Here is a 23496-nt window from a genome sequence, read left to right as displayed (position 1 = left end):
GAATCTGAGGGGAAACGTCTTCACTCAGAGGGTGGTGTGAGGGTGAAATAAGCTGCCAGCAGAAATGGTAGATGTAGGTTTGATTGTAAATTTGGATACGTATATAGATGGGAGGGTTTGCGGGGGGGGGGGTGGTGGCGGTGGATATGGTCCAGGTGCAGGTGGGTGGGACGAGGCAGAAGTCCGGGACAGTATGTGTAGATGCTCCTGTTCCTGTGTTGCTTTGCTCTACCAGTGTCCGGTTTCTCTCCCTGTTGCGCTGGGCAATCACTTGATGGACTTTCTCGCTCTCTGCTCTCGGGCTTAGCAAATCAGAGCCAGACACCGCCCCCACCCCCCTCACCACCACTGCCCCAGCTTATGGTCCCCAAGTTTCTGTAACTGACTGCTGTGTGTTCCCGGCCATCTGTGGCTCACCTTTGAAGTGCTGAAACAGTTAAAACCCGGTCAGCTTTCCCCCCGGCCTCAGAGATGGGAGCAGAGCGGAACGTTTGTGCGAGACCACCGTTCCTGCCGGAACCCCAGTGGGGAGTTCAGGAGAAGATTCCTGTCTCAGGGAGGTGACAAGGTAGCCACCGATCCCGGCCAGGTTGAACAGCACAGACACCGGGAAGCGGAGGCTCGGTGAACACAGAGTGGAGAGAGAGGCTGGAGGATATTCCAGTAGGGTGAGCTGCGGGAAGGCTGGTGCGGGGTAGAAACACTGGCAGAAGAGGGTGTCCCAGGTCCCTTCCCCCGGCTAGGCTGAATTTGGATAGTACATTCTCCGTGCTCTCCCACGTCGTCACCTTGTGGTGGAGGGGGTTGTCAGATCCTGAGAGCAAAGCTGCCTGGAGCCGAGCGACGGACAGGGTCACCCGTGTTGGTAAGGTCAAGGGAGAGACAATAGACAATAGTTGCAGGAGTAGGCCATTCAGCCCTTCGAGCCAGCACCAGCATTCACTGTGACCATGGCTGAGAGGTTCCGGACAACGAGCGATCCAAACAAGACCCTCAGCGACGGAGCTGGTGGAAGTCGATGCCACAACACAACGGGAGCGAAGGTGGCGGAAGGGCCGATCTGTCAAGGATCATCTTATAGCCGCCGTGCAGGAGCCTCGCCGTGTTAAACAGACGTTCCCATTCACAGGAATAACCCTTGCGAAACATGGTTCTCGACTCGAGTGATCGCACATTGCTTCTTCTCTGCGCTGGGAGACATTCAGGGATTGAGAGACAAGTGTATTTGAAACAAAACCGCGGATCCACAATACTAAACCGAAATTCTGCTACAGGTGTTACTAACTTCATCTTGAGCTGCTGCAGAAATAACCACAGACTCAGGCGCTTTACGGTCTCTCAATATTCCACACACAGCAAAACTTAATGTTTATTTTCAACGTGGGCTCGCTGGTGTTTCGACATGGAGGATGACTGGGCGAACCCCCTCCCGCAGTCGGAGAAGATGAACGGCCTCTCTCCCGTGTGAACTCGCTGATGCGTCAGGAGGTGTGCGGGCTGAGTGAATCCCTGAGCTTCAAGCTTCAATATCTTCAAGCTGCTGAACCTTCTCCCAGAGGGAAGAGGAAAGAAAAGTCTATTGGCTGGGTGGGTCGTGTTCTTGATTATCCTGGCAGCACTGCTCCGACAGCGTGCGGTGTAAAGTGAGTCCACGGACGGAAAATTGGTTTGTGTGATGTGCTGCGCCGTGTTCACGATCTTCTGCAGCTTCTTTCGGTCTTGGACAGGATAAGTTCCATACCAGGTTGTGATGCACGCTCGAAGAATGCTTTCTACAGTGCATCTATAAAAATTAGTGAGGGTTTTAGGGGACAGGCCAAGTTTCTTTAGCTTTTTCAGGAAGTAAAGGCGCTGGTGGGCCCTTAACATGTCTTAGATGCGTCAACATGTCTGATCGCTCGCTGAATTCCTTCCCGCACTCGGAGCAGGTGAACGGTCTCTCCCCGGTGTGAAGCCGCTGGTGCCTCGTCAAGTTGCATGGCTCACTGAATCCCTTACCGCATTCCAAACAGGCGAAGAGACTCTCGCCCCTGTGCATTCGCTGGTGGATCTCCAGATTGGACGCCCGGGTGAATCCCTTCCCACACTCAGAGCAGGTGAATGGCTTCCCTCCCATGTGGACCCGCCGGTGCCTGAGCAGGTTGGACGACTGGGTAAACCCCTTCCCGCACTCGGGGCAGGTGAATGATCTCTCCCCGGTGTGAACCCGTTTGTGTGCCAGCAGGCTGGGCGACCAGCTGATTCCCATTCCACACACGAGCGGTTTAACGGCCCCTGCCCGGTGTGTCAGCAGGTTGGATGACACAGTGAACCCCCTTCCGCACTCGGGGCAGGTGACGGGTCTTCTCCCCCGTGTGGACCCGCTGATGTTTCATTAAATCACTAGACCCCTTAAAGTTTTTGCCGCAGTCAGAACATGGAAACGAGTTAATTGCTGCGATGACAGGGTGTTCCGCTCGGGATGGAACCAACAACTCCTTCCAGCTCACACAACCGGAGACGGTTCCTCCGCTTCAGCCGGTTGGAGGTTGCGAGACCTCGGCTGCGGTTCGGGGATGAACGAGTTTGAGAAGTTATAGTCATACTTTATTGATCCCGGGGGAAAATGGTTTTTGTTACAGTTGCACCATAAATAATAAATAGTAATAGAACCATAAATAGTTAAATAGTAATATGTAAATTATGCCAGTAAATTATGAAATAAGTCCAGGACCAGCCTATTGGCTCAGGGTGTCTGACCCTCCAAGGGCGGAGTGGTAAAGTTTGATGGTCACAGGCAGGAATGACTTCCTATGACGCTCTGTGCTGCATCTCGGTGGAATGAGTCTCTGGCTGAATGTACTCCTGTGCCCAACCAGTACATTATGTAGTGGATGGGAGACATTGTCCAAGATGGCATGCAACTTGGACAGCACCCTCTTTTCAGACACCACCATCAGAGAGTCCAGTTCCATCCCCACAACATCACTGGCCTTACGAATGAGTTTGTTGATTCTGTTGTCTGCTACCCTCAGCCTGCTGTCCCAGCACACAACAGCAAACATGATAGCACTGGCCACCACAGACTAGTAGAACATCTCAGCATCGTCCGGCAGATGTTAAAGGACCTCAGTCTCCTCAGGAAATAGAGACGGCTCTGGCCCTTCTTGTAGACAGCCTCAGTGTTCTTTGACCAGTCCAGTTTATTGTCAATTCGTATCCCCAGGTATTTGTAATTCTCCACCATGTCCACACTGACCCCTGGATGGAAACAGGGGTCACCAGTACCTTTGCTCTCCTCAGGTCTACCACCAGCTCCTTAGTCTTTTTCACATTAAGCTGCAGATAATTCTGCTCACACCATGTGACAAAGTTTCCTACCGTAGCCCTGTACTCAGCCTCATCTCCCTTGCTGATGCATCCAACTATGGCAGAGTCATCAGAAAACTTCTGAAGATGACAAGACTCTGTGCAGTAGTTGAAGTCCGAGGTATAAATGGTGAAGAGAAAGGGAGACAAGACAGTCCTCTGTGGAGCCCCGGTGCTGCTGATCACTCTGTCGGACACACAGACGTACTGTGGTCTGCCAGTCAGGTAGTCAAGAATCCATGACACCAGGAAAGCATCCACCTGCATCGCTGTCAGCTTCTCCCCCAGCAGAGCAGGGCGGATGGTGTTCAACGCACTGGAGAAGTCAAAAACATGACCCTCACAGTGCTCGCTGGCTTGTCCAGGTGGGTGTAGACACGGTTCAACAGGTAGACGATGGCATCCTCAACTCCTAGTCGGGTTGGGTCAGCAGCAGCACACTAGGAGAGAATTGACGCAAACTCCAGAAACCCCGCGGGACGCTGCACCGGTACAGCACCGTTGTTGCCCCTTTCTCTCCGCCCGTGCCCGGGAGGGCCGGGCTCGGCCTCGCTCTGTCCCACCAACCTTGACTCAGGAAGCATTGCTGACCCACCACGTCCGGCGCATGTGCAATCCTTGGACAGCGGCACGGAGCGCTTTCCTGGCGCGGGGCATTGTAGTTAGACGAACTGCCATTGCGAACTGCGTAGACTTTGCTCTGTCACCAGCAGTAGCACTTGTCCTGGATGGGAGACGGAGCAGAGGGAAGGTTGTAGAGTAACATCCAGACACGGGATTTGGAATTGGCTCTGGGACAGAGGTACAGAGTTACTTTGTACTTTTAACTTTAGTCACAGTGAATGAGAAAACCTCTCCCGGTTCTGCGTAGGTCAAGACAATGAGTACGATGTCAGTTGTTTAGTTCGTACCCGAGACTGACAGTGTCTGGTCAAGGTGTGAATGGAAGAAGGGGAAAATTCGGGCCTTGAGGTTCCTTAGGATCAGCCAATGCCAAAGTTTAGAGGGGCTACATTGTGGAGATATCACGAATCCATTTCGATACAGTAGCCTTCAACTGAGGCTGGCATGAATTTTGTGCGTGATTCAGAATGTATTTGAAGATGCACCCCTTCACAAATCAGGAGACCCTTCTCCAGTTGTCTTTCTCCTCAAGCCCCACGTCCTGATGCCCAACCCAAAGAACATAGAAAAATATAGCACAGGAACAGGCCATTCGGCCCATAAAGTTGGCCGAACCATCTTAAAAGCAAATTAAAAATATCCGAAAACTGCTACCCTCGCAATGTCCATATCCCTTCATCTTCCTCACATTCCTGTGCCCATCTAAACGTCTCTAAAAACCTCTAATGTATTCTTCACCACCACTCTATGAGTAAAAACTTTACCTCTTTGAACATGCCCCCTCTCACCTGCAATACATGCCCTCTGGTATTAGACATTTATATCCTGGGGAAAAGATACTTCTCCCTGTCTACTCACATCTTGCCCCTCACGATCTTGTAAACCTCTAGCAGATCTCCCCTCAGCCTCCGCCACGCCAGAGAAAACAACCCCAAGTTTACTTAGCCTCTCACAATAACACATGATGCAGTCTGATGAGGAATTGTTCTAGGAATGTTTTATAAACATGTTTCTTTTCTTTATTCATATTGCGGGACACCGACCCCGAACTGCCCGAAAAGGCGATGGTGATCTTCCTTTCTGAACCAGCTCTTCCGGTGAAAACACAGCTGCAGTACGTTTAGATTTATTTGAGACGCAGCGTTCAAAACGGAGCAGCTTTATTTGTCACACCCAGAGTATTGAAGAGATTTAAAGATTAGCTTTTACTTGTCACATATATATCGTAACATACAGTGAAATGCGTCGTTTGCGTGAAATCAAATCAGCGAGGATTGTGCTGGGGGAGCCCCGATAAGAGCGCCAACATAGCGCGTCCACAGCTCACTTAGACTTACCGGTCTATAATTTCCCAGTTTATGTTTGGAGCCTTTCTTAAACAGCGAAGCATCACTCGCTATCCTACAATCCTCTGGGACTTCTCCTGTCCCCAAGGATGATTTAACTATCTCTGCCGGGGCCCCCGCAATTTCCGCACTTGCCTCCCGCTGGGCCTGAGGGAACACCTTTTCAGACCCTGGGGAATTCACCACCCTGATCTGCCTCAAGACAGCAAACACCTCTTCCTCTGTAAACTGTACAGGGTCCATGAAGTTGATGGTGCTAAGCCTCACTTCTATAGACTCTGTGTTCGTCTCCTGAGTAAATACATACAAAAAATATTTAAGATCTCCTCCAACTCCTTTGGATCCAGACATGGATTTCCATTCTGATCTTCCAGAGGACCGATTTTGGCCCTTGCAATCCTTTTGCTCTAAACTTGTCTACAGAATCCTTCAGAATTCTCCTTCACCTCGTCTGCTAGGGCAACCTCATGCCTTCTTTTAGCCCTCCGGATTTCCTTCATTAGTGTTCTCTTGCATTTCTTTAACTCCATAAGCATCTCATTTGTTCCAACCTGCCTATACCTGCTATGTACCTCCATTTTTCTCTTAACCAGGGCCTCAATATCTCTCAAAAACCAAAGTTCCCTACACTTGTTATCTGTTATTCTGACAGGTACACACAATCTCTGTACTCTCAAAGTTTCACTTTTGAGGACCTCCTACCTACCAATGACACCTTTGCCGGAAACAGCCTGTTCCAATCCACATTTGCCAGATCATTTCTGATACCATCAAAATTGACCTTTCTCCAATTGAGAATTTCAGCCCACAGGCCAGACCTATCTTTTTGTCCATTTTCTTTGAAGCTAATGGCATTGTGATCGCTAGATGCAAAATATTCTCCGACACAAACTTCTGTCAACTTCCCTGCCTCAGTCTCTGATAGCAGATCTAGTATCGCACACTCCCTCACTGAGACTTCTACGTTCTGATTAAGGAAACTTTCATGAACACATTTGTCAAACTCTAGCTCATCTAGTCCTTTTACAGTATGAAAGTCCCAGTCAATATGTGGAAAGTTAAAGTCAACTACTATAACAACTGTATGCTTCTTGCAACAGTCTGGATCTCCCCACAAATTTGTTCCTCTAAATACCTCGGACCGTTGGGTGGTCTGTAATATGGCCCCATTAACGCAGTCATATCGTTCTTATTTCTCAGTTGGAATACATACTTCCTCCTTAAATATCCACAGCGTTAGAGCCTACACAACCCATTGGGACAGAGAATTCCAGAGATTTACTGCCCAGTTGCCTACTGTGGCCAGGTGGTTAAGGCGTTCATCTAGTGATCTGAAGGTTGCTAGTTCGAGCCTTGGCTGTGGCAGCGTGTTTGTGCCCCGCACTTAACCACACATTGCTCTAGTGTCTGCGCAAGGAGTGGCGCCAGACTTCCAATCTGCGCCTTGTAAGGCATGAAAATGCCCGACGCAGGTCTCTCATAGTCTGAGTCGACGTTCCCTCCCCCCTCCTCCCCCTGCCCACTGTGGTCATGGTCTTGCTGCATGCAGGCACGGGCACCTCCACGTTGAGGAGTTGCAAGCAGATTGATTTCGCCACCTCTGACCTTATCATGGAAAGGTGATCGCCGTTGAAGCAGACGAAGATGATTGCGAGCTGCTAGTTTGAGAAGAGGATATGGTCAAAGACGCAAGGACCGGTGTCACGGTTCATTCCGGGCAGCTGTGTGATAGAGGACACTCCGATCCACGGGCTGTTCCCAGGGACACGCACAGAGCTGGACATCGAGTGTTGCTGGCCGATCTTCAGCTCGGTGAAGGACGCCCTCTGGTCCGTCTGCCAGCCCATTGAGATCTCCGTGGGGGAATGCTGCCCAGGAACCCAGTCCAGGCTGCAGGAGTACACACTAAAGCTTCGTGCAGCAACTACAAGGGCTCGGCGGGGAAGGATCACAGTCTAGGGTTTTCCACTACTGGACAGGGAGTGTCTGGGTTGGATGAGGAACCCCTTCAATCATTGTAGTAGCGCTTGAGGTACGCATGATGTCATCTCTAATCAAGAAACAGTCCATCCTGACGTATTTCAAATCATAATTGGGGACCTCAATCAGACTAGTTTGAAGAAAGCCCTGCCCAGTTACCATCAGCATATACCCTGTAGCACCAGAGGTCCCAACACATTAGACCGCTGTTGTACTAAGATGAGGAACGCCTATCGTTCCATGCCCGGAAATGGGATCACTTCCTTTTCCGACCTGCATAGAGGCAGAGGATAAAGAGAAAAGCTCCAGAGAGCAGAACACTGAGGTGGTCGCGGCAGGCGGAGGGAGAGGCTACGAGATTGCTTCCAGTCGGAGGACTGGACCCTGTCCAAGAATTTATCTGTGGATCTCAATGAATACACCATGGTTGTCACGGATTTTATAAAAACAGCTGTAGACAAGTGTGTCCCCACAAAATCATTGAGAGTCTTCCAATCAGAAGCCCTGGATGAGCAACCAGATCTGCAGTCTGCTGAGGGACAAATCAGAGGCATTGAAGTCTGGTGTCAAAGAAAGTTACAAGAGGTCCAGGTACGACCTCCGGAAAGCTATGTCACGGGTGAAGTGGCAACATTGGGCTAAACTTGAATCAACAAAGGATGCTCGACAGTTGTGTCAGGGCTTGAATGCTATCATATCTTATAAAGTGAAATCAAGTGACACAGGTATCAACAGGGCCTCGCCTCCAGGGGAGCTCAATGCCCTCTCTGCTCGCTTTGACCATAAAAACATGGAGACACCATCATGAACTCCCACAGCCTCCGAGTATGCTGTGATTTCAGTCTCTGAGTCCAATACACAAGCAGCCTTCAGGAGGGTGAACCCATGAAAAGCATCCGACCTAGACGGGCAACCTGGCCAAGGACTAAAGACCTTGTTGATCAACTGGATGTAGTTTTCACTGAGATCTTTAACCTCTCGCTTCGGCAGTCTGAGGAACCCACCTGCTTCAATTGTGCGGATGTGTCAGTACCTCCAGTCGACCTCTGCCTTTTTGTGTGTTTCCCCCTAGCTGTCATTCTGTGGTTTTGTATTGCCATGTGCTCCTGCTCTACTCCGGCCCCTGTATTACTCAGTACTCCGGCTCTCACCTGTTCCTCATTAATACCTGTATTGCTGCCACCTGTGTCTCATTGTGCTCCACCTATCATCTGCCTCTCTGTTTATTGCTCAGTGTATTTCAGTCCTGTGTTTTCACCTGTTTGTGCCAGTGAATTTCCCTGAGCCTTTCCAGCATTTGTATCTGTACTCTGTCCGTCTGAATATCGACTCTGCCTGTTTCCCGATTCTGGTTTTTGGATTTCTCTGGATGTTTTGATCTCTGCCTGAACTTTGACGCCGACTTTGTTTGCACCTTGGGATTTGTTACTCAATTAATATCACTGTGTGCTCAGTACTGGGTCTGTGATTGGATCCCTCCTGACACCCGAGCCACCAATCGCTTCTCTTTCATTCTCGTGACCCTCCTCTGAACAGGACACATGCAGGTGAAAATAAACCTGATTCTGATTGGCTCCTCACTCAACAATGGAACGTGGACAACAAAGATCCCTACAGAAGGAAGTTCTTTATCGACGACAGCATCATTCACATAAAATTAATTAATAAGCTCAAAGTCCTTGGTCTCAATACCTCCTTTTCAACCGGATCCTGAATTTCCTCACTTTCAGACTCCATCAGTTCGGATTGACAACAACATCTCCACAATCTCCATCAGCAGAAGGCTGTGTACTTATCCTCCTTGCTCTACTTTCTTCACACTTATGACTCTGTACCGTCCTTTACCAAACCTATTTTATGTCTTTTAAATATATGCAGAGAGGAGCAGCGTTATTGACACTAATGGTTCTTCTTGACGTTACACAACAGCCCATGTCTTTTTCTTTTCCTTAGTTTCGTTGGTTAGCATTGTTTAGATTAGTTTTTTTTGGGGGGGGGGAGTATTTTCTTTTTTTTTTCTTTTTCCTTTTTTCATGTTTTTTTTGTATATTATATTTGTATTTTGTACGTCTTTGGGAGGTTTAATACCTGTGTGCCAACTGAGTTTATATTTATCTATGTTAATCATTAACAATGTAATCCCAATAACTTTGTATTAATACTATGTTATGTTTAACATTTTGATATTAATAAAAAGATTGGAAAAGAAAAGTCTGTGTGGCGAAGCACAGCTCCGATGCCATCATTCAAGATGCTGACGACATTGCTGCCTTTGGCCAAGTCAAAGGTGATGACGAATCAGCACACAGGAGGGAGTCTGAAAATGTGGCTGACAACAATCTCTTGCTCAGTGTCAGCAAGACCCCAGGAGTGACTATGGACTTCAGGAGGAGGAAACCAGAGGTTCATGAGCCGGTCCTCATCGGAGGATCGGTGCTAGCATTTGGGAGGACCTGTCCTGGGCCCAGGACATAAGTGGAATTACAAAGAAAGCACGATGGCGCCTCTAGGAGTTTGGGAAGCTTTGGCGTGACATCTGAAATGTTGGCAAACTTTTATAGATGTGTGGCGGGGTGTATTTTGACAGGCTGCATCCTAGCCTGGTATGGAAACACCAATGTCCTCGAACAGAAAGTCCTACAAGAATTGGATACGGATCAGTCCCATCACGGTCCTCCCCACAACTGAGCGCACCTACCCGAAGCGTTGTGGCAGGAAAGCAGCATCCATCCTCGGCGTTACCAGCCAGGCCATGCTCTCTTCTCACTGCTACCATCAGGGAAAGGGCACAGCAGCCTCGGGACGCACACCACCAGACTCCGGAACAAGTATTACCCCTCAACCATCAGGTTATTGAACCAAAGGGGGTAACCACTCGACTTCACACCCCATCATTGAATTGTTCTCACATCTATGGCCTCACTTTCAAAGACTCCATCTCATGTTCTCTGTATGTGTGCCTTATTTATTTATTCAATATTATTTCTTTTTATATTTGCACACTTTGTTGTTTCTTGAATGCCTAAGTTGGTTCGATTATGGATTTATTGGGTATGCCTGCAAGAAAATGAATCTCAGAGTAAAGTTCAAATTTACTTTGAACTTTGAACCAGCCCAACAGACCACACGAGTGGCAACAGTCCCATAGATTTCAAGGAATATAATGAGACACTACTTAATACATTGGCTATGAATATAAGAATGAAAAGGCATTGTGTGGTTTATTCTTGTCAATAATTGTTTTGTTATGAATGTCTATTTTGATTTTTTAAAGCTAAAGATAAGGGCATTTGAGAAAGTCTTAGACACATGGATGAAAGAAGGATGGAGGGCTATGTCAGAGGAAAAGATTGGATTGATCTTGAGTGGATTGTAATGTTCTGTGTTCTGTGATTTGGACGAGCTCATTGTTTTAACGATCTCCTGCGGTGATGTCCTGGAGCTGGGATTATTGAGCTTCAGCAGTCTCAACCACCTTCATTCGTGTCTGGTGTGACATTAATATTTCGAGCGTTGTTCTTTCGGGAGGTTTTGAATCTTGGGTACTCTCTCCCTCGAGGGGCAGTGGAATCAGAGTACTGGAATAAAGTCAAAGCAGTTCTAATGGGGTCTTGATAAGCGAGGAGGACACACATTGTGCTGTGGAACTGAGATACAAGGCCTATAAAATGATGAAGGGTATAAATAGGGTAAATACAAACAATCTTTCTCCACTGAGGTTGGTAAGGCTAGAGGTCATAAATTAAGGGTGAACGGTGACATAGTTAAAGGGGACATGAGGTGGAACTTCGCTCAGAGGGTGGTAACGAGCTTTCAGTGTATGTATCAAATGTGGGTCTGATTTCAACTTTGAAGACAAGTTTGGATAAGTACACGGATGGGGGGAGGGTGTTGGAGGGCAATGGCTCGGGTGCGAGTTGATTGGACTAGGCAAAATAATAGCTTGGCACAGCTTAGATTTGCCGAAGTGTTTCTTTCTGTGTTGTAATGCTCTATTACTCTATGATAATCGAGGGTCCGAGTGACTCGAGGTTCAGCTCCATATTGTCACCTAACTATAGGAAGGCTATCAGTAAGATTGAAAGAGTGCAGAGAAGATTTACTAAGATGTTGCCGGGTCTTCAGGAGTTGAGTTACAGGGAAAGATTGAACAGGTTAGGACTTTATTCCTTGGTGCGTAGAAGAATGAGGGGGGAATTGATAGAGGTTTACAAAATTGAGAGCTATAGACAGAGTAAATGGGAGTAGGCTCTTTCCACTTAGATTAGGAGAGATAAATATGAGAGAGCATGGTTTTAGGGTGAAAGGGGAAAGATTTAGGGGGAACATGAGAGTGGTGGGAATGTGGAATGAGCTGCTGTCTGACTTGGTAAATGAGGGCTCACACTTAAGTTCTAAGAATAAATTGGATAGATACATGGATGGGAGAGGTCTGGAGGGTTATGGACTGGGTGCGTATCAATGGGACTAGTGGAATAAAGTCTCAGCACAGATTAGAAGGGCCGAATGGCCTGTTTTCTGTGCTGCAGTGTTCTATGGTTCTATGTATTGGACTGTTTCCACTTTGATACCCAGAACCTTCAGTTTTCCGGGGTTCCTTGATGTCCCAATCAGTCCAGTGCTACCTTGACCTGGTTGACTGGTCCTGCACCAAAAACAGCCACTCCCTGAGCGACAGTAGAACTAACAAAATGATTGCCGACTTCAGGTGGGGGAGGGAAGGCGAACATGTGGCAGTCTACGTCGAGGAATCAGTGGTGAAGAGCCAGCAGCTTTAAACTCCCGGGTGTTAACATTATCAGATGGTTTGTCCTGGGCCCAGCACTTAAACGCAACCAGAAGGAAAGCACGGCAGGAGACTGAGGTTGTCCGGCTTGTTACCGAACAAACTTGGATGTACTGTTGAAGATATCTTGGCTGCTTGAATCATGGTCTGCTATGGCAATTCAAATGCACAGTATCGTAAAGAATTACAGAGGGCAGTGGATTCAGCCCAATACATCTTGGGCACATTTACAACACCCCACCACCACCACCACCACACACCTCAAGAAGGCAAAATCCATTATCAAAAGTCCCCACCATCTGGGCTATGCAACCTTCCCACAGATACAGTGGCATGCAAAAGTTTGGACACCCCAGTCAAAATTTCTGTTACTGTGAAAAGCTAAGCAAGTAAAAGATGAACTGATTTCCAAAAGGCATAAAGTCAAAGATGACACATTTCTTTAATATTTTAAGCAAGATTACTTTTATTTCCATCTTTTACAGTTTCAAAATAACAAAAAAGGAAAAGGGTCCGAAGCAAAAGTTTGGGCACCCTGCATGCCAGTACTTAGTAACACCCCCTTTGGCAAGTATCACAGTTTGTAAATGCTTTCTGTAGCCAGTTAAGAGTCTTTCAATTTCAAACCTTCAGCTTGCACCTCTTGCAGCTTAAAAAGTTCTATTTTAACTTCAGCAGTTCACAGGACTTGTTTCCAAAATGCATCAGGCTTGTTTAGACGTTCCTTTGAACCATTTGAAAAGAACTTTTTGACCACAATGAGCAAAGGTATGTTTGGAGGAAAAAGGGTGCAGAATTTAATGAAAAGAACCCCTCTCCAGCTGTTAAGCACTGGGGTGGATCGATCATGATTTGGGCTTGTGTTACAGCCAGTGGCACGGGGAACATTTACTGGTAGAGGGAAGAATGAATTCAATTAAATACCAGCAAATTCTGGAAGCAAACATCACACTGTCTGTAAAAAAGCCGAAGGTGAAAAGATGGCTTCTACAACAGGATAATGACCCTAAGCACACCTCAAAATCCACAATGGACTACCTCAAGAGGCACAAGCTGAAGGTTTTGCCATGGCCCTCACAGTCCCCTGACCTAAACCTCATCGAGAATCTGTGGATAGACCTCAAAAGAGCAGTGCATGCAAGACGGCCCAAGAATCTCACAGAACTAGAAGCCTTTTGCAAGGAAGAATGGGCAAAAATCCCCCAAACAAGAATTGAAAGACTCTTAACTGGCTACAGAAAGCATTTACAAGCTGTGATACTTGCCAAAGGGGGTGTTACTAAGTACTGACCATGCAGGGTGCCCAAACTTTTGCTTCAGGCCCTTTTCCTTTTTTGTTATTTTGAAACTGTAAAAGACGGAAATAAAATGTTTTCTTGCTTAAAATATTAAAGAAATGTGTCATCTTTAACTTCCTGCCTTTTGGAAATCAGTTCATCTTTTACTCGCTTAGCTATTCACAGTAACAGAAATTTTGACCGCGGTGCCCAAACTTTTGCATGCCACTGGGCAGGTGGTACAGGAGCCTGAAGTCTCAAACCACCAGGTTCAAGAACAGCTACTTCCTTTCAACCTTCCAGTTCTTGAACCAACCAGCACAACCCTCATCATACCATGACCATTTTGATCACTTTGCAATAAAGTGGACTTTGCACTTTGGTCATAATTGTATTTTCTCACATTAAAAATATATAATTCATGTTTTTCTGTGGATTCTGGTTCTCAGATGTTCTGTACCTGTGATGCTAGTTTCTCATTGCACCTGTCACACACAAACTTGTGTCCATGACAATAAACTCAACTTTGACTTTACTGTCTCGTCACCGCTGCAGTTCGATCTCGGTTCGAGATCTTTGATCCAAACCTAAGAGCCAGGGCGGGCATCAGTGAGTAGATTGTCGCTGATTAGCACTGTCAATCACACCTTCCATCACTCTGCTGATGACCAAGCAGACCGATTTGCAGCAATTAGCAAGATTGGATTCGCCCTGCTGCTTGTGGGCAGAACATGTCTGGCCAGCGTCCCACGCTATTGGGTAGACACCGGTGCACGAAAGCAGCTTGGCCAGGGTACCGCCTTCTAACCCTTTCCTCCTGCTTAGCCCTCCATTTTTCAATCACCCATATGCCAATCTAAGAGTTTCTAAAATTCCACTAATGTTACCTATCTCTACCACCACCCCTGGCAGCAGGTTCCACAAACTCACCACTCTGTGTTTAAAAAAAAACTGACCTCTAAGATTCCCCCTTTACTGCACTTTTCTCCAATTACTTTGACATTTTACCCCCTCAAACTAGTCATCTTGCCCTGGGGTAAAAAGTCTCTGGCTATCCACTCTTGCCATCTTGCTCACCTGTATCGTCACCCTTCAAACCATTGGATCAATACATTCCGCAGATCAAAGGAAAGTGGGGGGGGGGGGACACTGAAATATTACAAGCAGGCTTGAAAATTGTTTCCTTCAACTGGGTGTCTAAGACAGGGCTCACACTCATATGATAAGGCTTTGCACATTTAACTTTGAGATGAATACATTCTTCACTCGAAGAGTGAAGAACCTGTGGAAACTTCAACCACAGAATGGGAAGCAAGGCCAATGCGATGAACAGATCGAAGGAGGAAACAGTTTTCCGGACACAAAAGAAATGAATCTAGTTTGGAAGAGGAGAGAAATATTGAGGCGGAGCATGGTAGTCTCAATGGGCTGAATGGCCTCTTCCTCCTCCCTGGCCAACTCTCGCTTTATTTCACATTGCCATGTTCTCCTCGGCCCAATTTCTTTCAGGTCCTTTCTCCCATCACTGTCCCCAGTCCCCGATTCCAGTTCTGTGCTGACCCCCCCCACAACTCTTGACCCCCTTCAACGGACCAGACACCTGACGGACCCTCAGTGTATTCTCACACCCTTACACTAATCAGAGCAGTGACTTGTCCGTGCGTCCTCCAGCCCTTTGCAGTCACTTTCTTCTGTCTTCGGTGTTGAGATGAGCTGGGGGATTCTGCTAGAATATAAAACTAGCAGATTCTCCCCTCATCCCCAAAAGTGACGGACAGCGAGCGTCTGGGACAAGCTCTTATTCCCCATTCTGCAGGGAATTCCGGGGGTACCCCTTCACCCGCAGAGTGGGGACACTGTCACCACAGGGATGGATTGAGTGAACAACAGGGGCGGATTGAATGGGGAGTTGAGAGTGAGAACAGAGAAGGAAAAGAAATGGAGGAACGATTCAGTGAAGAAAAGTAAGACCCAGAATGGACTGAGAGTGAAAAGGGACAGGGTTGGGAAAAGGGGACGGGACAGAGGAGAGGGGAGGGAGCGGAAAACACCGGAGAGATATTCTGTAATGATCAATAAGAAAATTGTTTGCAAACATGTGACTGGTGTCTTAGGGCTGGGTGTGACCATACCCACGTCACCCCCCCCACCCCACCCCCACCTCCAGGCACTGTATTCCTTCTCTGCACCTGTCCCACACCCCTCTCACGTCAGTCCACCTTCGCCATTTCCAATATCCTCCACTTCCGCCAGTTTTACAGACTCACTCTTGGCTCCGCGCTGACAAATACAGTACAGTGCAAAAGTCTTGGGCACCTGAACTATACATGTGTGCAAAAACTTTTACACAGTACTGTAACATCACAACTCTTGTATATTGTGGAGCCAGTCGGGGTCTGAGAGTCAAGAGTTTAAAACAGAACTGGTTTATTATCACAGATACAGAGAATGAAAATCCAGCCCCGTCACAGGAGTTCCCAATGTCAGCTGAAACGTCCTGTGACCCATGACCCCGGTTTGGTCCTGGGAGTGACCAGCTGTGACCCGTGACCCCGGTTCAGTCCTGGGAGTGACCAGCTGTGACCCCTGACCCCAGTTCAGTCCTGGGAGTGACCAGCTGTGACCTGTGACCCCGGTTCAGTCCTGGGAGTGACCAGCTGTGACCCCTGACCCCAGTTCAGTCCTGGGAGTGACCAGCTGTGACCCCTGACCCCAGTTCAGTCCTGGGAGTGACCAGCTGTGACCTGTGACCCCGGTTCAGTCCTGGGAGTGATCAGCTGTGACCCATGACCCCAGTTCAGTCCTGGGAATGATCAGCTGTGACCCGTGACCCCGGTTCAGTCCTGGGAGTGACCAGCTATGACCTGTAACCCCAGTTCAGTCCTGGCAGTGAGCAGCTGTGACCCATGACCCTGGTTCCATCCTGGGGGTGACCAGCTGTGACCCATGACCCCAGTTCAGTCCTGGGAGTGACCAGCCATGACCCATGACCTCTGTCCTGGGAGTGACCAGCTGCCACAATAACTGCAAAGTCCAATGCCTGCAGCTACTTGTCAGCTATCTTCTGTTTCATTCCAGCCTCAGATCAGCAGACAGAGCTGAACCTTCTGCCCACAGTGAACTCACTGACCTGTCAGCAGAGCCACATTTCACAGTTCAGCATTTTTGCCCGTTCACAGTTTCGCCCCATTGTGAACCTGCTGGTGCCTCAGCAGGTTGGACGACCGAGTGAATCCCCTCCCGCACTCCGAGCAGCTGAATGGCCGCTCCCCGGTGTGAATTTGTTGGTGCCTCAGCAGGTGGGATGACCGGGTGAATCCCTTCCCGCACTCGCTGCACATGAACGGCCGCTCGCCAGTGTGAACCCGCTGGTGGGTCAGTAGGTCAGAAGACCAAGTGAATCCCTTCCCGCACTCCACGCAGGTGAACGGCCTCTCTCCTGTGTGAACCCGCTGGTGTGCCAACAGATTGGCAGAACGGGTGAACCCCTTCCCGCACTCAGAGCAAGTAAACGGCCTCTCGCCAGTGTGAACCCGCTGGTGAGTCAGCAGGTGGGACGGCAAAATGAAGCCCTTCCCGCACTCGGTGCAGGTGAACGGCCGCTCGCCGGTGTGAATCTGCTGGTGCCGTTTGAGATTGGCTGACTGACTAAACCCCTTCCCGCACTCAGAGCAAGTGAACGGCCTCTCCCCGGTGTGAACTCGCTGGTGCGTCATCAGGCTGGACGAGCGAGTGAAGCCCTTCCCGCACTCGGAGCAGGTGAACGGCCGCTCCCCGGTGTGGACCTGCTGGTGGGTCACCAGGCTGGATGACAGGGTGAAGCCCTTCCCGCACACAGCACAGGTGAACGGCCGCTCCCCGGTGTGAACCCGCTGGTGCCTCATCAGGTCGTAGGACTGTGTGAATCCCCTCCCGCACTCAGAACAAAGGAAGGGCCTCTCCTCGGCGTGAACTGCCTGGGGTCTGGTCCGGTGAGATGACATGGTGGACCTGTCCACATTCACAGCAGTTGAGTGGCTTGCCACCAGTGAGGTTGTGTTGGAGCTACTGTTACGAGGACAGTGTCATTTCCAACAGGAGGAAACATCAGTGGATATCTATTCACACACGGTGCAGGTGAAATCACTCCTGTCATGAGTGATTTCACTCATGTGAATAGATAATGTTCCTTTCCCAAGGATCATCAGGAATATTGACGCGTCATTTCTATCAAGGAGGCTTTTTACACTTTGTGTGTTCCTGGCTGATTCATCAACACCTCTCTCTCCCTCTCGTACAACACGCGTTTGGTTTTGTGCTTTCTCCACAAGGTCTTCCCTGGCTCTGTAACTGGGCTGGAGTTTTCACCACAGCCAGCGCACTGGACCCCTCTCACTTGGGCTGTGTGTGCCTTACTGTCTTGCCAGCCACATTGGTGTGAGTGATTCTTTCCCAAAGGTGAAACAGACAAGGAACTCCCATTGGGTATTCAAAGACCGATGGCATTCGGGTGCTGGAGAACTGACCGACACTGTGGACCTTGTGTGGTGTTGCGTCTGGGACTCCCATGTAGAAATCTCTGGTTGCTCTATCCTGTAAGAGGAGTGGACAAAAGTCATCAAGGATCTAGGATCAACTTTATTCACCAAATACATTTACATGTATTAGCAATTTGCTGTGGTGCCTGGCACGGGATACAACAAAAGACAACAATTAAAAAGAATAAAGAATTATATAAAGTTAGAGATTAAAGGACAGATAAGGAATAAAATCCGCATAATACATTAACACCGACGCACATTTTACAATGTAAAAACATTATAAAATGTGGTTTAAAGTGTCTACTATACAGTGATGGGGGTGGGATGGAATAGATAGAGGGGATGGGAGTGTGGTGCTAACTAGAACAGTTGATCAGATTAATTGCCTGGAAGAAGAAATTTTTAAGGGTGTACATAGGCACAGGACAAATTTCAGATAAGATAATTTTAGTTTCCATGATGAACTGTGACTTAATTGGTTGTGCTTTCATCTCTGACAAAACATGAGAACTTTAAGTGCAACTCTAAGGCTGTAAATACAAGAATCAAGTCTAGTCAAAGTCAAAGTTATTGTATACAGCACTACATGTACATGACAAAACTTACTTGCAGCACAATCCAATAAAGTATTAAAAGATTACTATACTGTTGGAGATGACATTTTCTCAGCTGGACACTAAAGCCCCCTGGATGTATTCGAGAAAAGTTACCTCAGGATCCCAGAATGATTCCAGAGATAATGGACATAGAGAACTGGGGTCATTCTAAATGGGACACGTAAGATTGACAACAGACCTTATGGCCATATTTAACATCATGAACATCATTTAACGTCAGGAGCTCCCATTGCCACAGTCAAGACCAAAGGACTGATGATGTCTTCGAGGTCTAAGAGAGCACCTACTCGTTCCCATTCCGCCCACCTGCATTTTTAGTCGGTTTGACAAAACAATGTTCTGCAGAGCGATCAATGGTGACCACCTTACCCAGAAACGCCCGCGCTCCAGAAAGCGTCCTGCTCCTGGCGGCCTCGGCGTCTCGCCCGGACCCTTGGCCGTTAGGACTTGCGGGGGTCGAAGTCGACCGCGGCAGCTGGGAACTCCCGTCCGCAATATGGCTACCGGCGGAGCTCCCAGAACGCGTCCCGATTCCTCCCCCCGGCTGACGGCTGCTCCTCGGTCCCGGACCCGCAACCCGGCTTGGCGACTCCTCGACAAACGTCAGCCCGTTACAATCAGCTGCGGCAAAAAGCACTGCGCATGCTCCTTAGGTCATTTCCGCACTCTGCTCTCTGCGCCTGTGCGTTCGGTTCCATTCAACGGCGCTGTGGTGCGTTATTGATTCAGAATCAGGTTTAATATCACCAGCAATGCTCTGAAATTTGTTGTTAGATAATAAAACTATAAATTACAATTATATATATTATGCAACAACTTATCCAATACGTCTACACGTATTGCAAAAAGAGAGCAACTAAAAGCGAGATAGCGTTCATTGTCCATTCAAAAAATGAGGTCAATACAGTAGTCTGTCTTCAGGCTCCCGTACCTACCTAATGGTAGGAATGAGAAGAGGGCATGCTCTGGGTGATGGAGTTCTTTAATGGTGGATGCTGTCTCTTCGAGGTATCGCCTTCTGAAGACGCTCTCGATTTTTGAGGCTGTTCTGTCTGGTCCTTGACTCCCCCGCACTATAGGAAACATCCTCTCCACCTCCACTCTGCCTGGGGTTTTCAATATTCAATAGGTTTCAGTGAGATCCTCCCCCATTCTTCTAAACACCAGCAAGCACAGGCCTCGAGCCATCAAACACTCCTCATATGTTAACCCTTTCATTCCTGGGAATATTCCTGTGAGCCTCATCTGGACCCTTTCCAATGCCAGCACATCTTAGATAAGGGGTCCAAAACCGCTCACAATCCTTCACGTGCGGTCTGGCCAATGCCTCGGAAAGCCTCAGCATTACATCCTTGATCTTATATTCTAGTCCTCTCAAATTAAATGCCAATGCTGCATTTGCCTTCCTTACCACCGACTCAGTCTGCAAAGTAATCTTTGGGGAATCTGGCATGAGGACTCCCAAGTCTCTTTTCACCTCAGATTTTTCATTTTTCTCCCCCTTTACAAAATAGCCTATGCTTTTAATCCTTTTACCAAAGTGCATGACCATACACTTCCCTACACTAGATTCAATGTGCCACTTCTTTGCCCGTTCCCCCAATCTGTCTGTCCTTCTGCAGACATCCTGCTTCTTCAACAGTCCCTGCCCCTCCACCTGTCTTGTATTCTCCACAAAGCCATTTTTTCCTTCATTGATATATAATGTGAAAAGAAGTGGTCCCAATACTGACCCTTGTGGCACACCACCAGTCTCCAGCAGCACCTTTACTGCCACTCTTTGCCTCCTGCCGTTCAGCCCATCTTCTATCAATGCTAGTCCCTTTCCCATAATGCCATGGGTTCTTATCGAGTTTAGGAGACTCAAGGGCAACACCTGGTCAGAGGCCTTCTGAAAAATCCAAGTACACGACAACCGCTCAGAAAAATGCTGAAAGCACAAGGTTTAACAAGAGCTCTTGCTTTGCGTCACCAACTGATTTCAACGTCTCAAGCTGATGCCAGCCCGCTGAAGGCGTGTGTCAGCAAATCGTTTTGTGCCTCTGACCCCTTCACTTGTCAAAAGGGGAAAACATGTCACCAATCTGGGGTCTTTGAAATTCACTTGGCTTGACTGAACATGGACAGATTAAACACCTTTTGAATAGTTAATAAGCTTCGAGAAATTTCTTTTGTATTATTCCTTCACCATTTTAGCAACTTTCCCAATTCTTATAGAAACATAGAAAACCTACAGCACAATACAGGCCCTTCGGCCCACAAAGCTGTGCCGAACATGTCCCTGCCTTAGAAATTACCTAAGGTTAAACATAACCCTCTATTTTACTAAGCTCCATGTACCTATCCAGGAGTCTCTTAAAAGACCCTATCATATCTGCCTCCACCACTGTTGCCAGCAGCCCATTCCATGCACTCACCACTGTCCACGTAAAAAACTTACCCCTGACCTCTCCTCCTACTTCCAAGCACCTTAAAACTGTGCCCTCTCATATTAGCCATTTCAACCCTGGGAAAAAGCCTCTGACTATCCACACGATCAATGCCTCTCATCATCTTATACACCTCTATCAGGTCACCTCTCATCCTCCATCGCTCCAAAGAGAAAAGGCCGAGTGCACTCAACCTATTTTCATAAGGCATGCTCCCCAATCCAGGCAACATCCTTGTAAATCTCCTCTGCACCCTTTCCATATCCTTCCTGTAATGAGGCGACCAGAACTGAGCACAGTACTCCAAGTGGTATCTGACCAGGGTCCTATATAGCTGCAACATTAACTCTCAGCTCCTAAACTCAGTTCCACGATTGATGAAGGCCAATACACCTAACAAGCTCCACCCCATCTAAGCCCCCCGTTCTAGGGACATGCCAATCAATATTTGGGAAATTAAAATCTCCCACCACAATAACCCTGTTATTATTGCACCTTTCCAGAATCTGTCTCCCTATCTGCTCCTCAATGTCCCTGTTACTATTGGGTGGTCTATAAAAAACACCCAGTAGAGTTATTAACTGCTTCCTGTTCCTAATTCCCACCCACAGAGACTCCGTAGACAATGTCTCCATGACTTCCTTCTTTTCTGCAGCCGTGACACTATCTCTGATCAACAGTGCCACGCTTCTTTCCCTCACTCTGTGTCCTTTCTGAAACATCTAAAGCCTGGCACCGAAGTAACCATTCCTGCCCCTGCACCATCCAAGTCTCTGTGATGGCCACAACATCATAGCTCCAAGTACTGATCCACGCTCTAAGCTCATCCGCTTTATTCATAATACTCCTTGCATTAAAATAGACACATCCCAAACCATCAGTCTTATGAAAAGCTTCTGACTTGAAACGCTAACGGTTTCTGTCGAGTCTGCCTGACGTGCTGTGTTTCCAGCATTTCAGTATTAAAGATTTCCAACATCCTCAGTTTGTTTTATGAATGAGAATCCACCATTTGTTAACAAGCTACATGAGTTGATCAAGGCCTGAAGGCAACAGTGTTCAATTCAGATCATTTTCTCAAGTAGAAATCAGAGGCAATATAATGGACAAGAGGACGATAGGAGATAGCAGCAGTCTGGTCTGGAATCAGAACAGATGAAGCAAAACAGTTACAATGAACTTCAAAATGCACACTAATAATTCAGCAGCTATTCACCACTGCCAAGCAGAATCTGTGCAGAGCAAAGTTAATGTAAATTTTACTCTTGCAAAAACCTTAAAATCAGCCACACCGGGTGGAGAATACTATTGATCTCAATTCCAAACCCATTGTGTTTTCTGCACTGGGCAGGGTGAGAGTGGTATACAAACTAAACGTAGCTTCCTCCATATAATGCATGACTCCAGTGGAAATGGAGTGACAACAGGTTTCATCTTAGGCGATTACCAATGATTACACATCGGTGTATTTGGATTTTATATATATTTGGAGACAGGGACGGTGATTGAGAAATTGCAGATAGCAATATCACCGGTGGTTCGTGACGGTCTCGAGCAACCAGAAGGCTCCGTGTACTCTCAGTAGGTACCATGTTCCCTTTTTCCACTTTATCTATTGGCCTCCCTCCCCTGTTACCACTCCGATAAGACCCAAAGATACAGGGGCAGAATTAGGCCATTCGGCCCATCGAGTCTACTCGCCACTCCTTCATGGCTGATCCGAGTTCTTGGTTCTTGAGGTTCTCGACAAACACCAGTCTGAAGCTGATGTTGACAACGAGCCACCACTTGAACAATCTGTGCTTTCTCATCAGGACTTTCAAACAAAGGCGTGCTCTATTTACACAACGGCTGGGTACAACTACTGTATGGATCGGTCTCTGCGGTGGTGTTTCCTCCACTATAAAAGGCAGGGATCTGTCCCCTATTCTATCAGCACAGAATGGGCAATAGAGTAGCAGTGTTGGGCACGTGGCCAAGTGGTTAAGGCGTTCGTCTAGTGATCTGAAGGTCACTAGTTCGAGCCTCAGCTGTGACAGCGTGCTTGTGTCCTTGAGCAAGGCACTTAACCACACATTGCTCTAGTGTCTGTGCGAGGAGTGGCGCTCCACACAGACTTCCAATCTGCACCTTGTAAGGCATGAAAATGCCCAAGTGGTCTGAGTCCATGTTCCCTCCCTAGATACTGAAAGACCATAAGGACTTGTATCAAATCAGGCAACTCATTAAATGTTATACACCAAGCTTTCTCATAACTTAGGCAGGAACACAGCTCGGGTTTGGCTTGGGCTGAACGTGGACTATGATTTTCTCTGTATTTAATTGTCAAACACACGAGCTCTCTTGTGGTACAGGATCTAACTCCAGCCAATCAGCGACGAGGAAGATGCTGCCAGTGGCTCGTTAAACCCCAATCCGGGCGAAGCTCCTTGTTGCCGTGCTGCGGCTTCGTTCTGTGCAAACATGGAGAGCTTCGATCTCCCAGACGCAGCCCCCCAGATCCCTCACTGGATCATCAGCAGCCTTTGTACAATTCAAGATCCTTCCCCTCCTCACCTCCAAAAACTAT

General features: G+C 47.8%; 2 protein-coding genes and 1 pseudogene across 2 annotated transcripts in view; 1 reads left to right on the top strand and 2 right to left on the bottom strand.

The window, feature by feature from the left end:
• LOC140204033 (uncharacterized) overlaps positions 1-23496 on the top strand; it is a 119817-nt gene that overhangs the window by 65995 nt on the left and 30326 nt on the right. The window lies entirely within an intron of this gene.
• LOC140204394 (uncharacterized) lies at positions 1363-2375 on the bottom strand (annotated as a pseudogene).
• On the bottom strand, positions 15802-19189 carry LOC140204025 (uncharacterized). Its single transcript, XM_072270258.1, has 2 exons — positions 18868-19189; positions 15802-17933 (listed from the first exon to the last, which is right to left on the bottom strand). Exon 2 carries the CDS (start codon positions 17342-17344, stop codon positions 16535-16537), a length of 810 nt encoding a protein of 269 aa, XP_072126359.1. The 5' UTR covers positions 17345-17933; positions 18868-19189; the 3' UTR covers positions 15802-16534.

This window comes from Mobula birostris, chromosome 10 (assembly GCF_030028105.1).
Source record: "Mobula birostris isolate sMobBir1 chromosome 10, sMobBir1.hap1, whole genome shotgun sequence".
In the NCBI taxonomy this organism is placed as follows: domain Eukaryota; kingdom Metazoa; phylum Chordata; class Chondrichthyes; order Myliobatiformes; family Myliobatidae; genus Mobula; species Mobula birostris.
The sequence above is the reverse complement of the archived record's forward strand: the minus strand, read 5'-3'. Positions and strand labels throughout refer to the sequence as shown.

Excerpts from the sequence above, each read along its gene's own strand:
- LOC140204025 (XM_072270258.1), bottom strand. The coding sequence starts at position 17,344 with ATGTCATCTCACCGGACCAGACCCCAGGCAGTTCACGCCGAGGAGAGG.